The sequence below is a fragment of the Danio rerio genome, chromosome 7, assembly GCF_052040795.2.
Source record: "Danio rerio strain M-AB ecotype USA chromosome 7, GRCz13ab, whole genome shotgun sequence".
NCBI classification, from domain to species: domain Eukaryota; kingdom Metazoa; phylum Chordata; class Actinopteri; order Cypriniformes; family Danionidae; genus Danio; species Danio rerio.
In genome coordinates this window covers 34,143,017-34,166,711 of record NC_141027.1, presented here as the reverse complement: position 1 = coordinate 34,166,711, position 23,695 = coordinate 34,143,017, and the positions used below count along the sequence as shown (strand labels likewise).

At 32.5% G+C, this 23,695-nt stretch overlaps 1 protein-coding gene across 12 annotated transcripts in view; it reads left to right on the top strand.

Annotated features, from left to right (window-relative positions):
* The window catches only part of map2k5 (mitogen-activated protein kinase kinase 5), a 95,999-nt gene that overhangs the window by 5,427 nt on the left and 66,877 nt on the right, over positions 1-23,695 (top strand). For 7 of the 12 annotated variants that reach the window (NM_001114317.1, XM_087258521.1, XM_087258527.1 and 4 more), the window contains exons 4-8: positions 4,158-4,227; positions 7,097-7,137; positions 11,126-11,193; positions 16,139-16,190; positions 20,638-20,702. In NM_001114317.1, the coding sequence (NP_001107789.1) occupies positions 4,158-4,227; positions 7,097-7,137; positions 11,126-11,193; positions 16,139-16,190; positions 20,638-20,702 (296 nt within the window). The remainder of the gene's footprint in view (positions 1-4,157; positions 4,228-7,096; positions 7,138-11,125; positions 11,194-16,138; positions 16,191-20,637; positions 20,703-23,695) is intronic. The other 5 variants (XM_087258520.1, XM_087258523.1, XM_087258528.1 and 2 more) reach the window with 1 other exon arrangement.

Here is a 23,695-nt window from a genome sequence, read left to right as displayed (position 1 = left end):
AGATTAGGCCAGAAGGTGACACACTGACAATGATGTCTCGCGGGTGTCCTGCACTGCCTGAGTGTAGTTTTTTTCTTCTTGTCTTGATTAATTCTGCGGCCACCGAATAGTTCGTTCTGAAACTCACATTTCGTCATTGGCGATATCTGCGAATGTTTTCATTTGTTATCGCGACAATTTGCATTAATGTTCATACACTGAGAGATTTTCATCTCATGCACATCATAAAAAATTCTTTGAGGCCATATTACTCTGACAGTGAATATTACCGTGCGTTGCAGATTGCCTCCTCGTCGCATTTTGGTTAACAGCACAACTGAGTCCACTTTTTCTGAAAATGAGTTTTTCCTCCCATGATGCCGTTTGCTCCTCTGGGGAGAGCACAAGCTGCTGAGAAGGGTGGAATTTAATATGCATGTAACATGTTCGGTGGCTCGCGCCTACATTTAACCAATCATTGTGGTCATATTTCAAGCGTGTGCCCTTTGCCTCGGTGGCTCCTGGGGTCTCTGCGGGGGCCTTTATAAATTTGCTTCAATTAATTCCATTTGAAGGGATCTGCTGTTATGTAGACTTAATAGGAATTAAGAGATGACTTCTTGCTTTACAGGTGCGTAAGCTAATTCGCCAGGCTCTCTGGTGGAATCTGACCTTCAAACTGTCTTGACAGCATGTTTTTTTTTTTTTTTTTTTTTGCTCCTGCAGTTTGAGGTCTCTGAGATGTTTTGGGTCCCTGGTGAACCTCTTCTTAGCACCAGCCTTTACAGGATGTTAGTTCAAAGTTAAAGACTGACCCATAGCCTTCCTCTCTCTTTCTCTCTCACACACACGCTGATCTCCCAGGCTGGGCCAGCTAATTACAGAGCGCTTTACTCGGGGTGTGTTAATGATCGGGGTCCAACAGAGCGGAGGTCCGACTCTTCTGTTCCCTCCAGCGCTCAAGCTGCCTTCCTGTGATCAAACTGCCTTTAGTTATTGTCCAACAAAGGGAGGTTTCTTTTAATACACCGTTACAGATTAGTTAGGTAATTGCAGCCCTAATCGATAAAGCAGCCGAGTGGAAAATTAAAGGTGTGTGTTTTGGTGGAGCTACATGGTTTCAGCGCCTGCAGGCAGTGCAGAGAGGTGACAGTGATAAATAGGGTATTTAATAACAGCTGCTCTAACACTGCTTCCTCTGCATGTCCTCGTATTCATCATGCATTCGCACGCAGCAGAGGGACGCCACTGTACCGCCGGCCCCTCGCTTAGGCTTCGCTTTTGACCTTTGTCTTGTTCTACCTTTGTCTCTCTTTCTTCTGTCTCTGTGCTTCTTTCAGACACTAACACTCTCCCCTCCTAACATGTCCATCTGGATTTGTGGTTTTTAATGGCTGTATTGTGTGTGATAGGGGCTCTGTGTTTGGGCACAAAGGTCTCGTGCTGGACTGAGAGGAGAGGACGAGCGACCAGATGGTTCTGTTAAACGAAACATCAATTGAATGTGCTTTTGGCAGGAGACACAAATCTGTGTCGCGGTTAAAAGAGAAGGGTTCTTTTGAAGTACAATCGGAAGTGCTAGGTGACGTTTCAACTTAAGCAAATATTGAATATTTAGACATAGATCAAATATACACTACTGGTCAAAAGTTTGGGATCATTTTTTTTCATGTTTTTTTTTAAAGAAAGCTATTCTGTTCATCAAAGCGGCATTTATTAAATGGAAAAAATATTTTAAATATTTATAAAAATCTTAAATAACTGCTTTCTTATTGTGTGTAGTTTCAAATAAAATAATTACTCATGTCAATATTGATTTTATCACTATTACCATTAATAATCATAATAATAATACAAATAATAATAATAATAATAATAATTAATATTAGTGTGATTTCTGAAGGATCATGTGTCTTTGTAGACTACAGTAATGAAGCTGAAAACTCATCTTTAAAATCACTTGAATAAATGGTTAAATAAAATAAATAATAAGCAATTTTTGAACAGTTATTTTATAGTGCATTAGCATTTCACAATTGTACTATTTGTGATGTATTTTTTATTAAATAAATGCTGCTTTGGTGAGCAGGATAAGCTTATTTTTAAATATTTAAAAATCCTACTGACCCCAAACTTTTGACTGGTAGTGTATGCATAATTTTTATTTCCTATACAGTTAAAGTTAGAATTATTAGCCCCTCTTGGAATTTTCTTTTCTTTTTTTAAATATTTCCTTAATGATGTTTAAAGAGCAATGAAACTTTCACAGTATGTCTGATAATATTTTTTCTTCTGGGAAAAGTCGTATTTGTTTTATTTTGGCTAGCATAAAAGCAGTTTTAAAAAAAAATCAGATCAAAATTATTAGCCCCTTTAAGCTATTTTTCTTTCGATAGTCTACAGATCAAACCATCATTATACAATACCTTGCCTAATATCCCTTACCTGCCTAGTTAACCTAATTTACCTAGTTAAGCCTTTAAATGTCACTTTAAAGTGTATAGAAGTGTCTTCAAAAATATCTAGTCATATATAATTTACTCTCATCATGGCAAAGAATAAATAAATTGGTTATTAGAAATGAGTTATTAAAACTTTTATGTTTAGAAATGTGTTGAATTTTGTTTATTTTCGTTAAACAGAAATTGGGGAAAAAATAAACGGGGCTAATAATTCTGACGTTAACTGTATATCTGTCTACACTGGGGAAAAAAAAAATTCTAAAAATTGTTGCTAACAATTTATATGCGTTGAATTTAAACAAATTGAATTTAGTTACTTAATTCATTTGCTTAAATTCAGCCCAAAAAAATGTTTACAACCATTTAACTTAGTAAATCTAAGGAATCATCTTTGATAAAATTTTTTCAGTGTATATGCAAAATATCACACAACTTTTATGTAAGTCATTGTACATTGCCAGTTTTTTTAATTTTAAAAAAGAATGAGTAAAAATGCTATATCCACTACAAAATATTGAACTATATTTTGAAATTATGACAGACTCTGTCTTTTCGGCTTAGTCCCTTTATTAATCATGAGTCGCCACAGCAGAATAAACCGCCAATTTATCCAGCATACCCAACATTGGGAAACAACCATACACACTATTTTACACATGTAAACTACAGCCAATTTAGCTTATTCAATTTACCTATAGTGCATGTCTTTGGACTGTGGGGAAAACCAGTGCACCCGGAGTGAACCCACACAAACACAGGGAGAACATGCAAACTCCACACAGAAATGTCAACTGACCCAGCCGGGGCTCAAATCAAGACCTTCTTGCTGTTCGTCTGCGATCGTACTACCCTCTGTACCACCATGACACACTTAACATGCTAAAGTAATTAATGTAATTTAACATTTTATTGATATAAATATGAAAACATCACATATAACAGATGGATCAGATAAAATAATTTTAAAGTCAATAAGTAGAGTAAATGTATTAACTTTACAAAAATTTTACATAAGTAAAAGCAAAAGTAATTTGTGTTTATTGTTCAGTCTATTTTGCTGAAATCTAAAATGCAGTGTCTATATTAATGCCAAAGATTTATTAAATAATAAATACTGATAATTACACAAATACCTGTTAAAATTTTTGTGAAATTATATAATTTAGCCTTGTTGAGTGAAGTCTGAAGTTCAACTCCTTTATTTCTGGCACAGATTAATTAAAGAAAGGTACTGATAATTAAAGCCAAAAGCTTGCCTTGACATTAATAATGGTGTTAATAATATAATAAAAGCTTTATAAATGCCAGACTCTATTTCAGCCTGTTATGCGGTGTAATTAATTAATAGGCAGCCGTTACTGGCAGATTGCTTTTACGTCAGGCTGAAATGAGAAAGTTCAGTGATTGGACTGCGCCTGGCAGCCATTACAACGGATGAATTGATACAGAGGGTGGCCGGTGTTTCAGAAAGATTACCTGAGCTGGGTGCCTGATTCATTTAACGTCTTTTCTTTTCTTCCCAACACCGCAAGTGACTAGGAAAGAAAGCGGATGTTGTGTTTTTTTTTTTTTTTGACATAAGATTGCTTTTATGTACTCCATGGGACTTTTTTCCCAAAGACTTTCACAGAGTGTAATATTGATTCTGTGTGCAATATTCTGAAAAAAAAAAGAACTGGGCTGTTTTTAAGAGTTTTGTTCTTCTATTCTCTGCAGTACTGCAATACAGTGATGGAGCAACGCTTCAATGGACTGTTACCTGAGCCTTTACAGATATTTCCACGAGGTGTGTATAGTGTGTTGGTGTGTTTGTCCAAATTACAGTTTAACACTGCAACAGTAAATGTGCCAGAGGCCCACCTAGAGCCAGTTTAATACTCAGTTTATTACCTTATACTCAGCAATGTCCTGCTCACATGTTTAAGTGTGTGAGCAAATCCCAATTTACTTCATGCTGAGTGGCTTCTGTGAGAGCGATACATTTTAGATTGGTGATGTAAATTTCTCCTGAATACATAGACATACATACATATATATATATATATATATCAGGGCTCGAAATTGCGACCATTTTGGTCGCATATGCGCCCGAAAATTTATCTATGTGACCTCATAATATATTTTGGCGCATTAGTGCGACTGCAGATAATGGTTGTAGTGCGACCTGTTTTGATTTTTTGTAAAAACGTGCTGAATTGGTCTTCCCTGCCGCTATATTGGTTCATATTAGCAGTCAATCACTCAAGACTTTCCGCTGTCAGATGACAGGGAAGGAGCTTTTATGACCACGGGAAATACAAACGGCTAAAGAGTAAAAACTTAAAGCACACAGGTTTGCAAACCCCACCTAAAGTTGAGGCGCAGATGAGAGCGATCATGACACGTCACGTGGTGAATAATGATCCGCCAGCTGAGATCAATCGAGTACGCGCTTCTTGGAGAAGGTGGCAGAATCTCGATGCGTTGCATTCACTGCGTGTTCAGCGCAAATGTCCGCTAAAAGTCAAATCAAATACTGTACATATCATCGCCAAAGAAGCTCGCCTTTACTAAGTTTACACTGAAACTGCGGCTCATAACAAAGACCGGTATTGCGCCGATCGTTAGCGCAAGAGTCCTGCTCTGCCTGCTCATAAATTGGGTCGGCTGACTCGCCAGCTTTCCACTAACTCAGAAAAATGAAAATCAGCTCAGACTGAACCTTTAAATTGACACAAACTGAAACCAAAACTTTTAAAGAGTGATAGAAGTGAGACTTTACTTACCTTCTTTTGTCTATTCTTTTTTTGAGTTGTACATTATTATTTTTTTTATTTACTGATGACTGCTTTGCAGCTTTCATCATTGAATTGAATTATTTATTATAATCTTTTGTTTGTTTTGTAGCAGAAATAATATTTACATGCATATTAATTGACATGCTTATAAAACAGCTGTACAAAAAAAAACATTTCTTACTGCAATGCTTCATTTTTGTTTGATGCAAACTATACAATTATTTTTCATAAAGTAACAGACTTTTTATAGCAGATAACCTACATTCATGCTCATTCAAGGCAGTATCATAATGAGAAATGTAAATCATTACTATTATTGTCATTTTTTATCATCATTAATATTCTATGGCCTAATTATTAGACATTCATTTTGGAATTATTGCACACAAATATCAATGTCTTCGCAGCATTAGTTAGATAGTTGTTTCTGGTTTTTGTCAGTCCTATTAATGTTGTTTTAAAATACAATAAATCCCTTTAAAAACTATTTGCAGAGGTGCTCATTCATTTTTGGTGGGTGCTCCTACATTTTTTCTGGTGCTCCTAAAAATTTTTTGGTGCTCCTAAATATTTGAAGTTGGGAGCACCGGTGCTACCAAGTAAAAAAGTTAATTTCAAGCCCTGTATATATATATATATATATATATATATATATATATATATATATATATATATATATATATATATATATATTGAAGTCAGAATTATTAGCCCCCTTTTGATTTTTTTTTTCTTTTTTAAATATTTCCCAAAAGATTTTTAACAGAGCAAGGAAATTTTCACAGTATGTCTGATAATGTTTTTTCTTCTGAAGAAAGTCTTATTTGTTTTATTTTGGCTAGAATAAAAGCAGTTATAAATTTTTTTTAAAACCATTTTTGGGACACAATTATTAGCCCCTTTAAGCTATTTTTTTTCGATAATTTACAGAACAAACCATCGTTATACAATAACTTGCCTAATTACCCTAACCTCCCTAGTTCACCTTATTAACCTAGTTAAGCCTTTAAATGTCACTTTAAGCTGTATAGAAGTGTCTTGATAAATATGTAGTAAAATATTATTTACTGTCATCATTGCAAAGATAAAATAAATCAGGTATTAGAAATACGTTTTTAAAACTATTATGCTTAGAAGTGTGCTGAAACAATCTTCCTTCCATTAAACAGAAATTGGGGGAAAAAAATAAACTGGGGCGCTAATAATTTAGGGGGGCTAATAATTCTGACTTCAACTGTGTGTATATATATATATATATATATATATATATATATATATATATATATATATATATATATATATATATATATATATATATATATATATATAATACACATACACACACACACACATTTTTTTTTACACCTCATTATGTCTGTCTTGTTGTGTTGCAGGTATATATATATATATATATATATATATATATATATATATATATATATATATACATACACACACACACACATTTTTTTTACACCTCATTATGTCTGTCTTGTTGTGTTGCAGGTATATATATATATATATATATATATATATATATATATATATATATATATATATATATATATATATATATATATATATATATACATACACACACACACACACACATTTTTTTTTACACCTCATTATGTCTGTCTTGTTGTGTTGCAGGTATATATATATATATATATATATATATATATATATATATATATATATATATATATATATATATATACATACACACACACACACATTTTTTTTTACACCTCATTATGTCTGTCTTGTTGTGTTGCAGGTAGATTCGTGCAATCATTTTAAACATTTAAAATATTCTGCTCGTGTTCTTTTTCTTTGGCCTCATGTGATCTACAATCTAGTCAATTTTCTTTTCAGCCGGTAAGACCCCAGGGATCCGCAACATTCACGGCCTGAAGGTATGTGTCTCAATGATTGTTTCAGCAGAGTTGGGTATGGATCGGTTATGCTGTGTACCACTTATTGAAATGTCAATTGAAGTCAAGACTGTCTCTTTTTCTGTCTGTCCCTCATTTTCTACTCTCCCATCACTCTTTGTTGTATGTTTTATTATCTTGCTTTTGATTTGATGGGAAGCTTTTATATAGAAGTTATTGAAAATAAAATGTTTTGTTAAAATACAAATATACACTATAAAAATGCAATTAATATTTTCCAATCTCAAACATTGTAGATGCAGTTTTCTTGAGAAAGAAAATAAAAATCAGAAAATCGAAATTCCCACAGCTGTTGGTTTTTCAGAGAAAAAAATCTTTGTTGCTTAAATGTCAAGGGTTTATGAGTTCCCAGCGTAAATATATTAATGTATTTGCTTATTATTATGAGATTGTTGTCATTTTTATTTGTTTGCTGACCTAATTAAAGCTTTTGTTGTTGATTTGTAATTATTTTAAATTATTTGACTTTGACTTTCTTTATTATCCACAAGTGGAAATTTATCTTTTGCTTTACCAAATAATTACATCAGCATTTACATTACATATACCACACATAAAAAAACAAAAAAACAAGTAACACAAATACATCCAATGTCATCACATAAATCACATTACAAACACGATTAACCCAATTCTTACTTAAAACCTAGCATTTAAAATTCTAATGACAGTTTTTGCTTTTCTTTAACCGGCAATAGTCCAAACCATGTTAAAACGTACAACAATTTTGACCTAATTCTTATTTACCACTCTTATATACTGAAAGACTATGTAGGACAGGCCAACAAAGACTTTTTCGTCTGCGGAAATTAGCGAAGTGTAATATTGATGTTACTCTGGTGGCATTTTATAAGGCCTATATAGAATACATTTGAACCTTTTCATTGGTTCGTTAGCTTGTACTTTAAAAGTAAAACAGATGAACTCACTGTCTTACATACCTGCTGCAAAGTATTAGTGGCAAAAGTGCTGGAATTATTTGTATGAAATCCTATTTGTATGAAAGCCATGTGTTAAAGAATGCCCATCAGACTACGTCTGATATATATCATCCTCTTTTTTTTAAAATTAATTTCAAATACTTCCCTCAGGATGTTGGTATGGGGTCCTTTGGCAAGGACCAACAGATTTAAATTTGCATTTTGGTCCTTGTGCGATTGATTTGATTTGCTGAATTTTAATGGGAAGAGGTAGTTGCTGTCTTTTAGTTCTGTTAATGTTGTTTAATGTTTGTCTTAAGTGTGTGGTGTGATATATGTGTTGTAAATCTATTTCGCTGTAGAACAAATCGCCCCAAAAGAGGACAATATAGTTTACTGTAACAGTAAATTACCATACCCCAAATTTGTTGTAATGTTAAGCGTTCCTCTTTTTACATTTTGTGGCCAACCATAGTTAGGCCTGTCACAATAATCAATATATCGACTTATCGCAGTATATATATAGCCCATACATTAAAACCAATTTAAGCAACATTTTAGCTGATTGTGCAACCTCTCTGTGTCCAACGGAAGTGTCATTGTTACAGTATGGTTAAACTTACTATTAAATTTACTTAAATTACTATAGTTTATTTTCATGTGGGTGTCTGACAACTGGAAATAGATCTGGTAGCAGATACTGTTACTTTTTACCTCCACTTTTTTTGTTAACATATATTATTAATTATTTGTTTTCTGTTTTATGGATTTTCACATTCTGATTCCCATGCCTCATTATTAAATTGTTAAATGGACTATAAGTAAACAAAATACCCTTAACAATAAATATGATGTGTTATTTGGAAGAGTGTACTGTACTTGCATTATGTTGATTAATATATTGTCATTCTAGCATTATACAAAGAGTGGCAAAAAATGGTGTAAAAATGATAATAATATAGTTTATCGCAATATGATTTGGAGCATTATAGCGCAAAAAAAAAAAAGGATATCGTGACAGGCCTAATCATAGTTAGCATAGTTAGCTTAATATGTTAAATAACCTGTTAAACTGTATGTCCAGCTAATTAAAGAATTGTCTCAGCCTCAGACGTTTAGCCAAGCACACCCCATAGAAATTTGGCTAAACATCTGATGCATATGGCACACTTTTTTGTTTTTGGAAACACTTTTGTAGTTCACCAGTCGTCCTCTGATTGGTTTAAATATACAAAATTTCCATGCGTTGAGTATGCAGCAATATTTATCAGCCCACCAGGAAACAAGTCTGAGCAGATAAAAAGCTGTGATATTTTTATTAACGACAGTGTTCATTAATAAATGTATTACTTTCTTAGACATTTGTGACAATGAGCATTTTTCAATTTGACTTAAATTGACTTTTTGGTAATACTTTATTTTAGTGGTCCGTTTGAGTATTAGTAGACTGTCTGCTAAATATCTATTGACAATGCTCCTTCAACAGACATTTAACTTTCTATATGAAACTTAGCAAGTACTTGTCAACTTACACTAACCCTAACCCCAACCTAACAGTCTGCTTATAATCTAGTGAGAATTAGTTGGCATGTAGATGCAGTGTAACTTAAATTTAACAAACAGACCATCAAAATAAAGTGTGACTGACTTTTTTTTTTTCCAATGGCAATGAAAACCTTAAAATATTCTGTCATTTTGGTCATAAAGATAATAGAGAGATTTTGTTCAGAACAGAGGTTACTTGATTTGTGGATTCTTCCAAATGCAACAAAATCTTGCTTTTATAGAACCAAAAAACCTTTCACCTTTCAGTCATATTTCATCTCAATATGTAGAAATGCATCTCTCAAATAATGTATGAATAGATATTTAAAATATTGATGCGTCATTATGGTAAACTTTTAAATATTTTTTTGAGTGAATAGGGTACGTTTGCATGCGGGCTATTATGTAAAGGATAATTCCAAGCCCGAAAACATGATGCGATACAAAACCAAATATGATTTGGTTGTATTACCTGTGAATCATATAATATAGTGGGCGGTCCTTGACCATTAAAAGCAACCAGACCTTCACAGTCAGTCTGAAGTCTGGATACGCGAGACTAATAAAAGAATGACTAATGAGAATTTGGCAAAAAAAATGTTTGGTTTTGACAGATACATTAACTGTATTTATGTGTATTGGCTATTGATTCTTATTATGTTTTGCAAATAAATCAGTAGCTTTATCAGTTTAGTTTATAGGTGTTATGTATCTTTGTAAGGCACATTTGAAATTGATAAATTTACATCACATTTTGAGAATTTTGGGGTTTGGAAGATTTTAGGTTTTGATTTTGGAAAAATATCTTGTGCTTGCTAATACTGAAGTGTCTTTTAAATTAGCTGTATTTTACTTGTGTAATTATTTTTTATAATGGAGAACGTTTTCCATGTTTTTTTTATCACTTTTGATGCTTTAAACGTATCCTTGTGAGAACAAAAATGATACATTTCCCATAACAAAACAGCATCTACTAAATCCAAACTTTTGAATTGTGTAGTTTGATTTTCAGCTCTATTGGCTTGAAAAGGGTATAAAAAATCCAGATAAACTGACTTAAATGAGGTCTTCATAGACACTAATTAAGAAGAGAATCACTGCTTTACTGCTTCACACTATTTGACCTTCAGACCTCAATTAATCTGCTTATTTATACAGGGACTCTCTTTGAGCCCATTTCCTTCATTCTCCCACAGCGATCCATTAGTGCGGCTCTGACAATAAGCAGCTTCATGAATCTTCTTTAATGACAAATAAAGGACGTGATGTTGATTCATCCATTTTTTTTTCTTCACCCAAGGATGTTCCCAGAGTTATATTTAATTTTGCCTGATAGATGAAGTGACCCCTTTCCTCAAGCCTCTATCTCTAGATCTCACTGTCTCCCCCACAAAAGCCAATTAACCTTGCGGCCAAACCAGGCAGTTTGCTGTTGAATCACAGGTTAATTAGCACAGGTTGTGATTGTCTTTGTTTGCCCGCAGGTGAACACGCGGCCCGAATCCTCGAGTGGCAGGAGCTCCTCTGCAGCTGATTCCCGCTCCAGCGATAGGTGAGTGATCCCACATCACATCTGCACTCATTAAGTGGAGGAAACACAGGGAAAAGGCTTCATACCAGTGTTTGTTTTGTTTATTAATACTGAAAGGTGAAGCTTGCATTTCAAGTGCATACATTGATGACTTTGCTGGAATGAGTGTTTTGAAATGTAGTTAATGATAGAAATTAACAGGATACGGAGTGGATAAACCAACATACACTACTGGTCAAATGTTTGATTAGTTTTTTTTTTTTTTTTTTTTTTTTTAGAAAATTATTCTGTTCATCAAGGTAGGGCTGCACGATATTGGAAAAAATTGACATTGCGATATTTTTTTCCTCTGCGATATATATTGCGATATTTTTTATATAGATATATACTTCAGACTAGGGCTGTGACGGTCACCATGACAACCGCGTCACCGCGGTGGTCAGTTGCCACCTCGGTTGTCTATTGCCACCGGCCGTAGTACGTGACGTCACGCACTTTAAAACATAGATTACTGTTATGTTGCCAAGTATTACATATCTGTTAGAATATAACATTAGGCGCGATTCAGCAAGTTCAAGTTCAACCATGAATCTTGTTAGAAAACGAACTCTTACATCTGGGAACATTTTGGATTCGTGCCGACCGAGAAAGGTGAACGAATCAATTTGGATTAAGCTTTTTGTATGGGGGTTTTAAGTAAAGTGTGTTTTAATATTCACTGCTGAGAGTCCAAACACTGAGGAGCAAATCCATCGATACGCAGATCCACGAGTCCCGAACCATGCAAGCTAGTGGCGATTGATGGCGAGGGAAAAAAAAGCCATGTAGGCTTAATCCTGTCTTCTAAATACAAAAGCCCAGCTCAGCCAGGCATGGCAGAGGCATTTGCAAAAATGGCCAGATAAAAAAGAGAAAGTAATAAATGGAAGACATTGACGAGAAATGGAGCAACATATTTGGTAACTAGTTAAGAACGCGCCGCTCCGCAGCGTAGAGAAACCTGCGTTGCGAGAAATGAGGGCGGCGGAACAGAAGCAGAAGCCCTCTCTCGCATGGTTGTGAAAAAGTAGCCTGTCTGTGCATTTTCGCTACAAGCACACCGTCTGACAGTGTATTGCTGGAAACATTATAACCCCATTCTTCACTTAAACCGGGCAAAGTCAACATGTTAGTTTTTCTGGCAAATAATTTAAAATATGACTACAAAAGGTGGAGAGAACCTACGCTGTTTTTTTTAAACATCTGACTTATATTGTTACTAGGTTAATATTTTCTTTTTACTTATAATTATTAATATTTATATTATTATTACACTGATTAGTAAAGTGCCATTTAGGCTATTTGTTCAGTTCTTAAAAATGTAACGTTTAATTGTTATTATTATACGGTTTCAAACAGTTAAAGTAATTTAATATTTAACTACAATATTTATAAACAGTTTTGTGTTGTTTTATTAACGAAAGTTAAAAAATAAACATGTAGGCCTACGTTTATACGGGTGTTTTATTTATTAATATTTAATTAAGTTATTCCTTAACCTTACATAAAAGGTAAATTAACTTAGGTAGGCTACATTATTTGTTGATGTACAAGATCGAGGAACATGTTTGCCAGTAAATAATGTTCTCACCACTTTAAAAAAATAAATAAATGAATAACTTGCGAAAAGGATGCAATAAAAAATGCAAGCGCTTAATCATTCTTCACAATCGGATTCGTATGTGCAATAAGCCGAGGCTATATTGCGCAGACAAGAACAAGCCCTAAAACTAAGTCTAGAGAGAGAATTAATACTAGTGAATATTAATGATTATAAACACGAACTGCGTTGTATGATAAACGCATCACAATGATGTTGTGATCTTTTCTGAAGAACTGATATGTTATCGCCGTCTCTCCAGCCAGGTTTTCATCTGCTTTTTTTTTTCTTCTTCTCGATACAAACAATAAAGTATCAGCCCCAGACCAGTGGTTTAAATTATATTTTACTCTCCTGATTTCTTTTCTTTTCATTAAAAAAAATAAATGTCTAAAGTTTTGTATTGCATATATATATTTAAAGATTATCATTCAGCCTACCTGCAGCGCATGAGGTTGTGTGCTGGGCAAATCCCCTTTACTCATGCTACCCATTTCATTTATGACACTGTAAACTTGACTTTGCAGGCTGATCATCTTTAAACTCAAAAGGTGTTTTTAACTTGAGACTGCTTCTGCATAATGTGATGTTTCTTATTACAACTGTTAGCGGTGTCAAAATGAAAGCAAACATTAAAAAGGGTTTTGTTTTATCAATTGTATAGTTTAGTTTTAATAATAGCTAATGTATATAATAAATTATAATATTGATTATTGTGTAGACTACAGTGTCCAACAAAACAATTGTATTAGGTTACTCTAAAAGACCAAATCCCTAACTGAAAAACGAATGTGAAAATGAGTTGCGTCTCTGCTAAAATTAATTTAACGACAAATTTCTTTCGAGTTTTTTCCCCTTTAGAGATCAAAAGAGCTGTATTTAAAGAATTATTTAACGAAAACATGAATTGAATGCCCAGTTCTTTCCCATGTGAGTTTGGTGCGCCTCCACGTCTGCGTTTTTAAGGTACAGGTGCACCCTGACCTGAAGCGGGGACCAGATCTCTGTATTGCTTTAATTTCTCAATTTTCATAACTGCATTGCATTTTCATATGGTAAAATATAAAAATTTATGTTCTGAAAGTAGGAATGACGGCAGTGTTAGTAATTAATGACAGGAAGAACTTTCACTTTTGAGTGAACTTCTGTCACGTGTTATTTTAGTATGATAAAATAAACAAAAGTAGTAATGCAGTAAAGTATTTTTCGCTCTGCCAAGCCTTCTCTGTTGCTGAAGCAGCCTGCTCAGTCTCCTTACCCCGGCCCCACCCCGCCCACCGACTCCTGAACGTCTCACTCACTCACTCACTCACGCGGGCATGCAGTGCCGTCTCATGAGGAAACGCTGCTTTTTGATATAATGTTTTTCTTGTTCCCAAATACAAATAATTTATCAAGTATTGTTTGAAATAAGTATTCGTAAAAACACGCTATTCCTGCTTTTCCGAATACCGTATTCCAGTTCGGCTCCACCCATAATATATATATAAATTTTTTTTTTTTTTGCTTTGCATCGCACCCTCCTGCGATGTGACTATCGCGGATGCGCACATTGCGATTTCGATGCTGAAACGATATATCGTGCAGCCCTACATCAAGGTGACATTTATTAAATGTAAAATGTTAAATTGTTAAATATTTATTAATATTTTAAATAACTGCTTATTGTATGTGGTTTAAAATAAAATTATTACTCTTGTCATTATTGCTTTTATTACTATTATCATTAATAATAATAATAATAATAATAATAGTAATAATAATAATAATAATAATTTATTATTATTATTATTATTATTATTATTATTAGAGTGATTTCTGAAGGATCATGTGACTTTGAAGATTGGAGTAATGAAGCTAAATATTATTCTATAAAATTACTGGAATAAATGATTAAATTCAATTATAAACTACTTTTGTACTGTTATTTTATAGAGCAATAACATTTCACAACTTTACTCTTTGTTATGTATTTTTGATGAAATTATTGCTGCCCTGGTGGGCAGGAGAAGCTTATTTTAAAACATTTAAAAATCCTACTGACCCCAAACTTTTTAACTGGTAGTGTAGGTGTATTGGGTTTACTGATTTTCTCATAAGTTTTTTTAATTAATAAACTTTTTTATCGATGCTTCAAAATTGAACAAAAGAGATAGGAATGACTTTTTTTACTTTGTTTTTTAAACTTTGATCATGCTTTTTGATTTATAAAATGTATTTTAATCATAGAAATGGAGCCCAAGAAAATTAATATCTAAAAAATAAAAAAAAAAAAAATAATCAAGATAAATGAAATGGAATTTGGAGAAAATTTTTATATATATATATATATATATATATATATATATATATATATATATATATATATATATATATATATATATATATATATATATAAAAATTTTCTCCAAATTCCATTTCATTTATCTTGATTATTTTTTTTATTTATATATATATATATATATTGCTTAAAAATTTATATTTTTAGCAATAATAAGTTTTATATTTTACTTTGATTCAAATTACGTATTTATTACGTATTTATTACAAATTACGTATTTCTTGATCACCAATTTAGCATAAAAAAGCATAATTTCAGAAAGATCATTTGACACTAAAGAGGAATAAACCACAAGATTAAATTACATTTTGAAATGTATTACATTTAAAACTTTTCAATTGTAATAATAATTCACCTATTGCTGTTTGATCAACTAAATAGCCTTGGAGAGCCTATTTAGGAAGCATTAATGTATTAAAAACATCTTACTGGCTGTAAACTTTAAAACATTAGTGGATATTTAAACTGTTATTTCTGTTTGCTTGTGTATAATTTGACCTATACTCTCTATTTAATTAAAAATACATTAAAGGAGTAATTTATATTTTTAGTAGAACAAATTATACATCAACATACTCTTGTTTTGAACAGTTACATTTGACATGGCATGAAAAGACTGTTGAAGCTAAACAAAAGCTATGTTGATTCATTTCATTATAAGGGTCTCAATAATGTACATTTTATTAATGAGAGAAATTGAGCATAAGATTAAAGCTTTTAATTAGATTTGGTCTGAGAAAATGAACCCCCCCCCCCCCCCCAGCACAGGACAAAGACCTGCAGTTTGAAGGCCAGCCTGTGTGTGTGTTTGTGTTTCTGTGTGTGCAGCAGTAGAACAGATCATACCAAATAAATGACTCTGATCTTACATCTCTGATGTAAAATAACTGCTCTGTCTAAACTGTTTACTCATGTCAGATTTTGGCAGAGCATTACTAAGGTGTCTTAAAATGTTTTTTTTGTTTGTTTTTGTTTGTATATTTTAGCAGTTTAAAGAAGTCTTCAGCGGAGCTTAAAAAGATCTTGACAAATGGGCAGGTATAGTAGCCTCAAAAACACCCACACACACACTTTCACTTCTGAATGCATTTTGATACATATTGTTACATTTGTCATACTATTTAAAGCCAAATAAGCCAGGTGTAACAAATAATTGTTACACCTGAAAGGTCATAAATTTTACTTTAAATATAGATATGTGTAAAAATCTGAGCAAATTAAAATCTATTTATCTAATTAGCAATGTATTATCTTTATTATTCTTTCTTGTGGATTGTGCAGTCTTGTAAGTGTATCTTATGTAATGATATCATTGTTGTGTATAAGTATTGTTTGAGCAAAATGCGACATTGAATTTGCACTTATACTTTTATTGCATGTTGTTTGCAATTACTGTATGTGACCCCATATGTTTGCCATATGTTTTTTTTTCTCCTTATTTTTGTATTCTATAGACCATTTCAATGTGGTAATGTCATTGGCCTATAAACATTTCCTGCTTGTTATCATACTATTTCAGAACTGTAACAAAAGTCAATTCAATCCTATTTACACGTTAAATTAGCTATCATAACAATATTTATCAATATCTGGACCTTTTTGGATTCTTAGAAACTAAAAAATAAAATGAATAAAAATAAAAGAAACAAAACCTAAAATGACTTATTTTGTGGCTGCTTTTCCTAAAACATGATATTATTTACATGAAGTATTGCGTTTTTCTTTGTAAATACAAAATAATCTTGAAAAATGTTTATTTTTTCTTGTTTATGTTTATTTTTTTGATCTCAAGAACCATTAGACTTGCAAAGTCCTGGAGATACAGAATTTTTTTTCCAAGCATAATAAAAGAAAAAATAAAACAACTACAGTACAAGGAAACTTTCAAGAAACACATAGTGGTGATTCATTTTGAATGAATCGGTTTCATTAATTATTCAGTCATCTATTCATAAAGGGAGCCACTTGCTTCATTCCTTTTTCCATTTGATCAAATCAGTTAAACAAATGATGCATTCAACCCACTTATTAAGACAGGGTTGGTTGTAGTTTGATATTTGAAGATCCTTTTAATAATTAAAGTGAAAACTAAATCACCTCAAATGTAACTATTACATTAAAAAAACACTCACCTAGTATTATTTGTGCAAATGCAGTGCAAATATATTAATGCCACTTTGCATGGCACTTCTGGATCACCTCAAAGATTAATTTTTGCTAATAGTAATTTTATTTGATGAGGTATTGTTATTTAAATTACTAATTTTAATGTTAGATATGGATGTAAAAGGTTATGCAGATGTCTAATAAGTATATAAAGATACACATTTAAATATGCCCAAAAAATCTATTTAATGTGGCACATATTGGCTTTTAATTAAAAGTTATGTCCTTAACTGTGCGTTGAATATGAATAATGTGAGTATGTTTGAGAGTTAATCAGGCCAAAACAACACAGCACAAAAACAGATTCAGCATAATGCCATATTATTATTATTATTATTATTGTCATCAACAGATTATTAATATGCAATTTTCTGTCAATGTTGCACATCCCTAGAGTATGTAGAGTATTTATTTATTTCTTCAGGTCTTAAAAAGTCTTACGTTTGACTTGAAACTGATACATGCAGGGACCCTGAACACACACACACACACACACACACACACACACACACACACACACACACACACACACACACACACACACACACACACACACACACACACACGTACACACATATAGTATAATGCACAGAATTCCTAGTTCAATCGAATCTGATTATATTGTTAGTGATGGTGTTACCTCTCAACCGGTGATGCTCGATAGCACTCATCCCATTTAATTTGTCAATGTAAAGTCTGTTGTGAATGTGCGAAAGCATCTATTGATTGCTCCTAAACGGGCTGCTCACTGACCCTTTCGGTATGGCATGGTTGAGGTCTCTATCTTGAGTGATCAGAGCTGTGTCTGTGTGTCCTTTGGCTGTCACCTTTCCTCCCCCCTGCTACAAGCCCACAGCAGGCAGGTCTGTCAACTAAAGTGTGTCAGATAGACAATTAAGACAGGCGCATCCTCTGTGACACCTGTAACATGCACAGTTAATGGAGCGCTATAGCATGCACAGAGTGTCTGATAAGTGTCTGATAATATTTTTTTCTTCTGAAGAAAGTCTTGTTTGTTTTATTTTGACTAGAATAAAAGCAGTTTTACATTTTTTTTAACACCATTTTAAGGTCAAAATTTTTAGCCCAGTCAATCCTTTAAATGTTACTTTAAGCTGAACACTAGTGTATTGAAAAATGTCTAGTAAAATATTATGTGCTATCATCATGGCAAAGATAAAATAAAATAAATCAGTTATTAGAACTATTATGATTAGAAATGTGTTAAAAAATTCTTCTCTCTGTTAAACAGAAATTGTTAAAAAAAATAAACAGGGGGGCTTATAATTCAGGCGGGTAATCATTCAACTGTAGACCTCAACTGTATATAATATGTAATAATGGCAATAGCTATTTAATAACAATAGCTTCGATAATAGCAAATTACAGATGTGAACAGAAGTTTGTAAATAAAAATTAATCAGATTCACAGAAAAAAAAAAAAATGATTGCAGTAATATCTTATTGATTATAACATTATTAATTACATTATTAACAACTGCTGCTAATAATAAATTACTGTAAAATAAATACTATGATTATTGTTTACAGTAGCTTAATTATTATTTTACCATGATTTTTATTTATAATGGTCACACTTTACAATAAGATCCCATTAGTTAATGTTAGTTTATGGCAAATCTTGTTCTGCATTAAAAAAATACATTTACTAACTTTTTATTAACAGCCAAAGTTTAACTGGATGACATTAGTTAATGCACTGAGTTAGCATGAACTAACAGTGAACAATTATATTTTCATTATCTAATGTTTACTATGGTGAATAAATATTGTAATGTATTGTTCGATGTTTGCTATTGTTGGTATAACAAATAATGGATCCTTTATTGTAAAGTGTTACAATAATAAATAGTAATAATAATACCAGCTTTTTAATCATTATTGTTGATGACTAATTATGGCAATAACAGTGGGGTTGTTGTTGTTGTTGTTAATAATATTATAACATTACTATGTATTATTACAATAAGTATCTGTAATACTAATTTATATTTATTTTATTATTCTAAAGCACGTTGGATCAGCAATGGTTGTGTAAAATTGAGCTCTATAAATAAAATTTGCCTTGCCTATTTGTAATAATATTATTAATAAATAAATAAATTAATTATTGTTAATATTATTATTTATTGTAATAATCATGACTAAAAATCTCTGCTCTTAGTAATTATAAAAACAGTAGCCACAACTAAAACAACATTTTTGTGTTTTGCATCTATTATTATTAGCAATAACAGCTTCATTAATTAAAAAAAAAACAATGATACTAATCAACCATCAGTAATAACAACACTTCTTCTTTTTTTTTTCTTTTTTTTTAAACAGCCAGAATTCTCCACATCAGAAATCATATAATGTCTTTTTATATATCAGTGTGATTTTGTGGCTTATATATGGCTCTGATTCAATATTAACTTTTGGCTTTTATATACACATGGCTCTGATTCAGAGGTGTGCTGAATTGTTCCGAGCCATGGCAGTGATCGAGTTAATTTGTTGGCTTGATGTGTCTGTATAAAGCTGATTCTGAAAATAGTCCTCACTGGCTGGAATTAGCAACTGCTTTTCCAGCTCAGGTCAGAAGATTACCAGAATGCTCTTCTGCAGCGTTTTCTGCTTTGTCATCCTCAGGGAGACTCGGGCCATGTGCAACTTTTTAAGGTTTTCTGAATTTGAAGGATTTGTTGCAACCTGTCACTGACATTTAGTCTTAACCACAAGTTTTAAACACAATGGTGTGATAGTTTTCCCAAAAATAAAAATTCTGTCAACTCATTCTGTAAGCTCATCCAAATTATTATTAACCTTCCAATTATTTGTCCTTTTATCAATGCGACGGCTAACATTATATTGATTTTATTTTTCTGCATCAGATTTTCAGATAAACTTACAGAGGGATATTTAATTTTTTTAGGATCTCATTTATTTTTATTAAGTGGTTTAACTGTTACAGTCACACTAATCCCTTTTAAAAATGATAATTTATGTATTTAGCTTATTTTCTGTCATCATCTTTTTCTTTCATTCAGTTAATTCATCATCTCAGTTCGGCGTATTTTATCGTTTTTTACACATTTTTGGAGCTAAAGAAATAAAACATCTATACAGCCAATCTCATAAAGACATGTCTATATAATGGATGCATACACATTACTGCACAAAGGGGAGTGCAACACAGTGATTCACACAGTTTTAAAGATCCTTTATGTTATTTAGATCAAGTAAGAACTAAGAGTCTTACTTTCCATAGATATGTAGAGGAAAAAATATCTCAGACTTTCTCCCCCCCTCTGTTTAGATAAATGAACATGACCTCCAGTACCAGGAACAGCTTGGCCATGGAAATGGTGGAACAGTTTACAAGTGAGTGCTCATGTTTTTCTTACCTTGAGATTTAATTAGACCAATTGTGGTCAGCCTCTTCAAAGGCCTTCTTTACCTTTTAGTACAGTCTATAGGTTTTAACCAGAGGAGGAGAAAAAAAAAGATGGACATGTAACTGAAAAGCAAACCGTTTTGTCGTCCGCACTCACGTTCTAATTAATTTTACATTGGTCTCACATGTGCTCATGTTTTCAGACATCCTTCAACACCCTCTCAACATTATCATTCATTAAATGTCTTGATATATCGGCGTAAAAGACTACATTTAGTTGGAGCTTGTGAAGCTTAAGTGACTCTTTGTGACCCTCCTAAAGCTCCGTTCTATGTCCACATTATAAACCTCGGCCTAAAAGATGCAGTTTGTAGGACAAGACACAAGGTCATCATCGCCTTGCAAATACAAATCACTTCATTAATTTGGATGCCAGTAACTGTTGATAAAGCTCTGTGCTTTTTAGAGTAACACGGATGCTCATCATATGCTTCTTTTACTGGAGGATCACCTCTGGGTTGCTGGAAATTGTTCAGCCATTTAAAAAAAAAAAGCCAATACTGCAACCCAAACAAGAACACAGTCTGACGAGCTCAGCACTAAATGTGTTTGCCTAGAAATATTTTTCCTCCCTCAAACAAAAGAAACTGCTGAATTTTGCATTCATCTCCTATTTCCAACCATTTTTTTTTTTGCTCTTTGAAAATATTAAGTTCTGAATGCAGTCAGTGTGTGTAAAAGATGCATTAAAAGTCTTTTTAAACATAAATGCGATGGTATAATTTATTTCACAAAACCCGCAATGTTTGTTTTTATTTTAGTTTTCTGTTTTACTGCATATTTATGATCTTTAAAGAAGGGTAACATTGTGTTATTGTGTTTCATGTTCAGACTGACAGCTGCAGTGCAGCACAGGTAGTGGCAGGTGAAATGTAATGTAATATAATCTGTGATGTGGCTCGTAGGAAAATTTAGGCCAGTCTCCCATCCATCTCCACAACTGTCCTCAATCACCTCTACCATGCTTGCTCACACACACACACACACACACACACACACACACACACACACACACACACACACACACACACACACACACACTCTCCTTTATGCAAAACACACACCTTTGTGACCGTCAGACTGCATACAGGGTGGTGCCAAGGGTATTCACTTAAATTGCTTTTCTTGAGAATAAATAAATATTTTCTTCTCTAATGCTTTCACCTAACCTGCACCCCTTGATGTTGTGTTGCTGTGTTTATAACCCTGTTTCTCACTTACATGTCCAAGAAAAGATAAAGTAAACAAAAAACATTTTTTCAAGTCAGAAGCTGAAATTCATATTTAAAAAAGCATAGATCAAAGAATATAAAATTTTTTCTTTAAAAAAGTAAATATATATTTACCTTTGAAAAAATAAAAAAATAAAGTACCGTTTTTAGTTAAGTTTTGCGTAGACATCAAAATGGGGTTGTCTTTTTTTTTGAAACAACCCTATATAAATATATATTTCGGAACATGTACAGTTCAGAGTCAGAATTATTAGCCCCCCTTTGATTTTTTTTTCTTTTTGAATATTTCTCAAATGATGTTTAACAGAGCAAGGAAATTTTCAAAGTATGTCTGATAATATTTTTTTCTTCTGAAGAAAGTCTTGTTTGTTTCATTTCGGCTAGAATAAAAACTGTTTTTAAAAATGAAAAAAAAACATTTTAAGGTCAAAATTATTGGCCACTTCATGCTAAATGATTTTTCGATATTCTACTGAACAAACCATCATTATACACTGACTTGCCTAATTACCCTAACCTGCCTAGTTAACCTAGTGTTTAAATGTCACTTTAAGCTGCATAGAAGTGTCATGAAAAATATCTAGTAAAATATTATTTACTGTCATCATGGCAAAAATAAAATAAATCAGTTATTAGAAATGAGTAATTAAAACTATTATGTTTAGAAAAATTTTGAAAAAAATCTCTCTGTTAAACAGAAATTGGGGGAAAAAATAAACAGGGGTGCTAATAATTCTGACTTTAACTGTATATGTGTATGTTCATAACAGAAATAAATGATTTTATGTGTTAAATTATTATATTTGTAAAAAAATGAAAAACATACTTATTCTGATTGGTACTTGTTACAATTTATAAAGGAAACTTATTTTAAATTATTAATAGTTTTTTCCTTATCAAATTATTGATTTATAAAAATAAAAATGTACAAATAATTAGTATTTTATCACTGTTCTGTCATCCTTGAAGAGTCTTTTATTATGTCCACAATTAATTACTTTTCCTAATGCGTATCCTGTTTTCTGTTACCCTGAATAATATTTTAGTTTGTCTATTCTGTAAATCATGGTGAAAAAAGAAGTGTAATAGCCGTAACAAAAATAAGCTTATCAGGTTTAATTGAAATCAATTTGTAAAATCTGTATTGTACTTTCATTGTTTTGTTGCTTTAATCTCCCTTTAATATTTTAGTCTCATTTAATCTGTAATCTTTTATATTTTTATTTTCAATAATTATTATTTGTGTTACTTTTTTTCTTCTGAATTTTGTGAGACCAATTTTTGGGTCATGACCCACCAGTTGAGAGCCACAGGTGTAAGGCTTTGTCTCTTCTCGCGCACCTCTCTTTGTGGCTTTCTTTCAGGTGAGGTGATCATCTGGTCATCTCAGGTTAGATGGTGTAGAGAAAGAGACGGGGAGAACTGTCTGGTCCACATTGGCCACTGTAATCGAAACCTGTTTGTGTGGTTGCATGCCGCGTGTGTTCGTCTGCAAACGCACATTCATGGGATGGCTGTCTTCGAGAGCTCTATGAATACTGCATGACAGAGCTTTCATTACCTCGGGCTCTGGAGTGTAAATAACAAACAGAGAATAGGGACACATTTACGGGGGTCAGGACCACACGTCACCACGTCACCTCGCTCTGGTCATGCATCTGTCAATCTTAAGTCATCCCTGCATGACT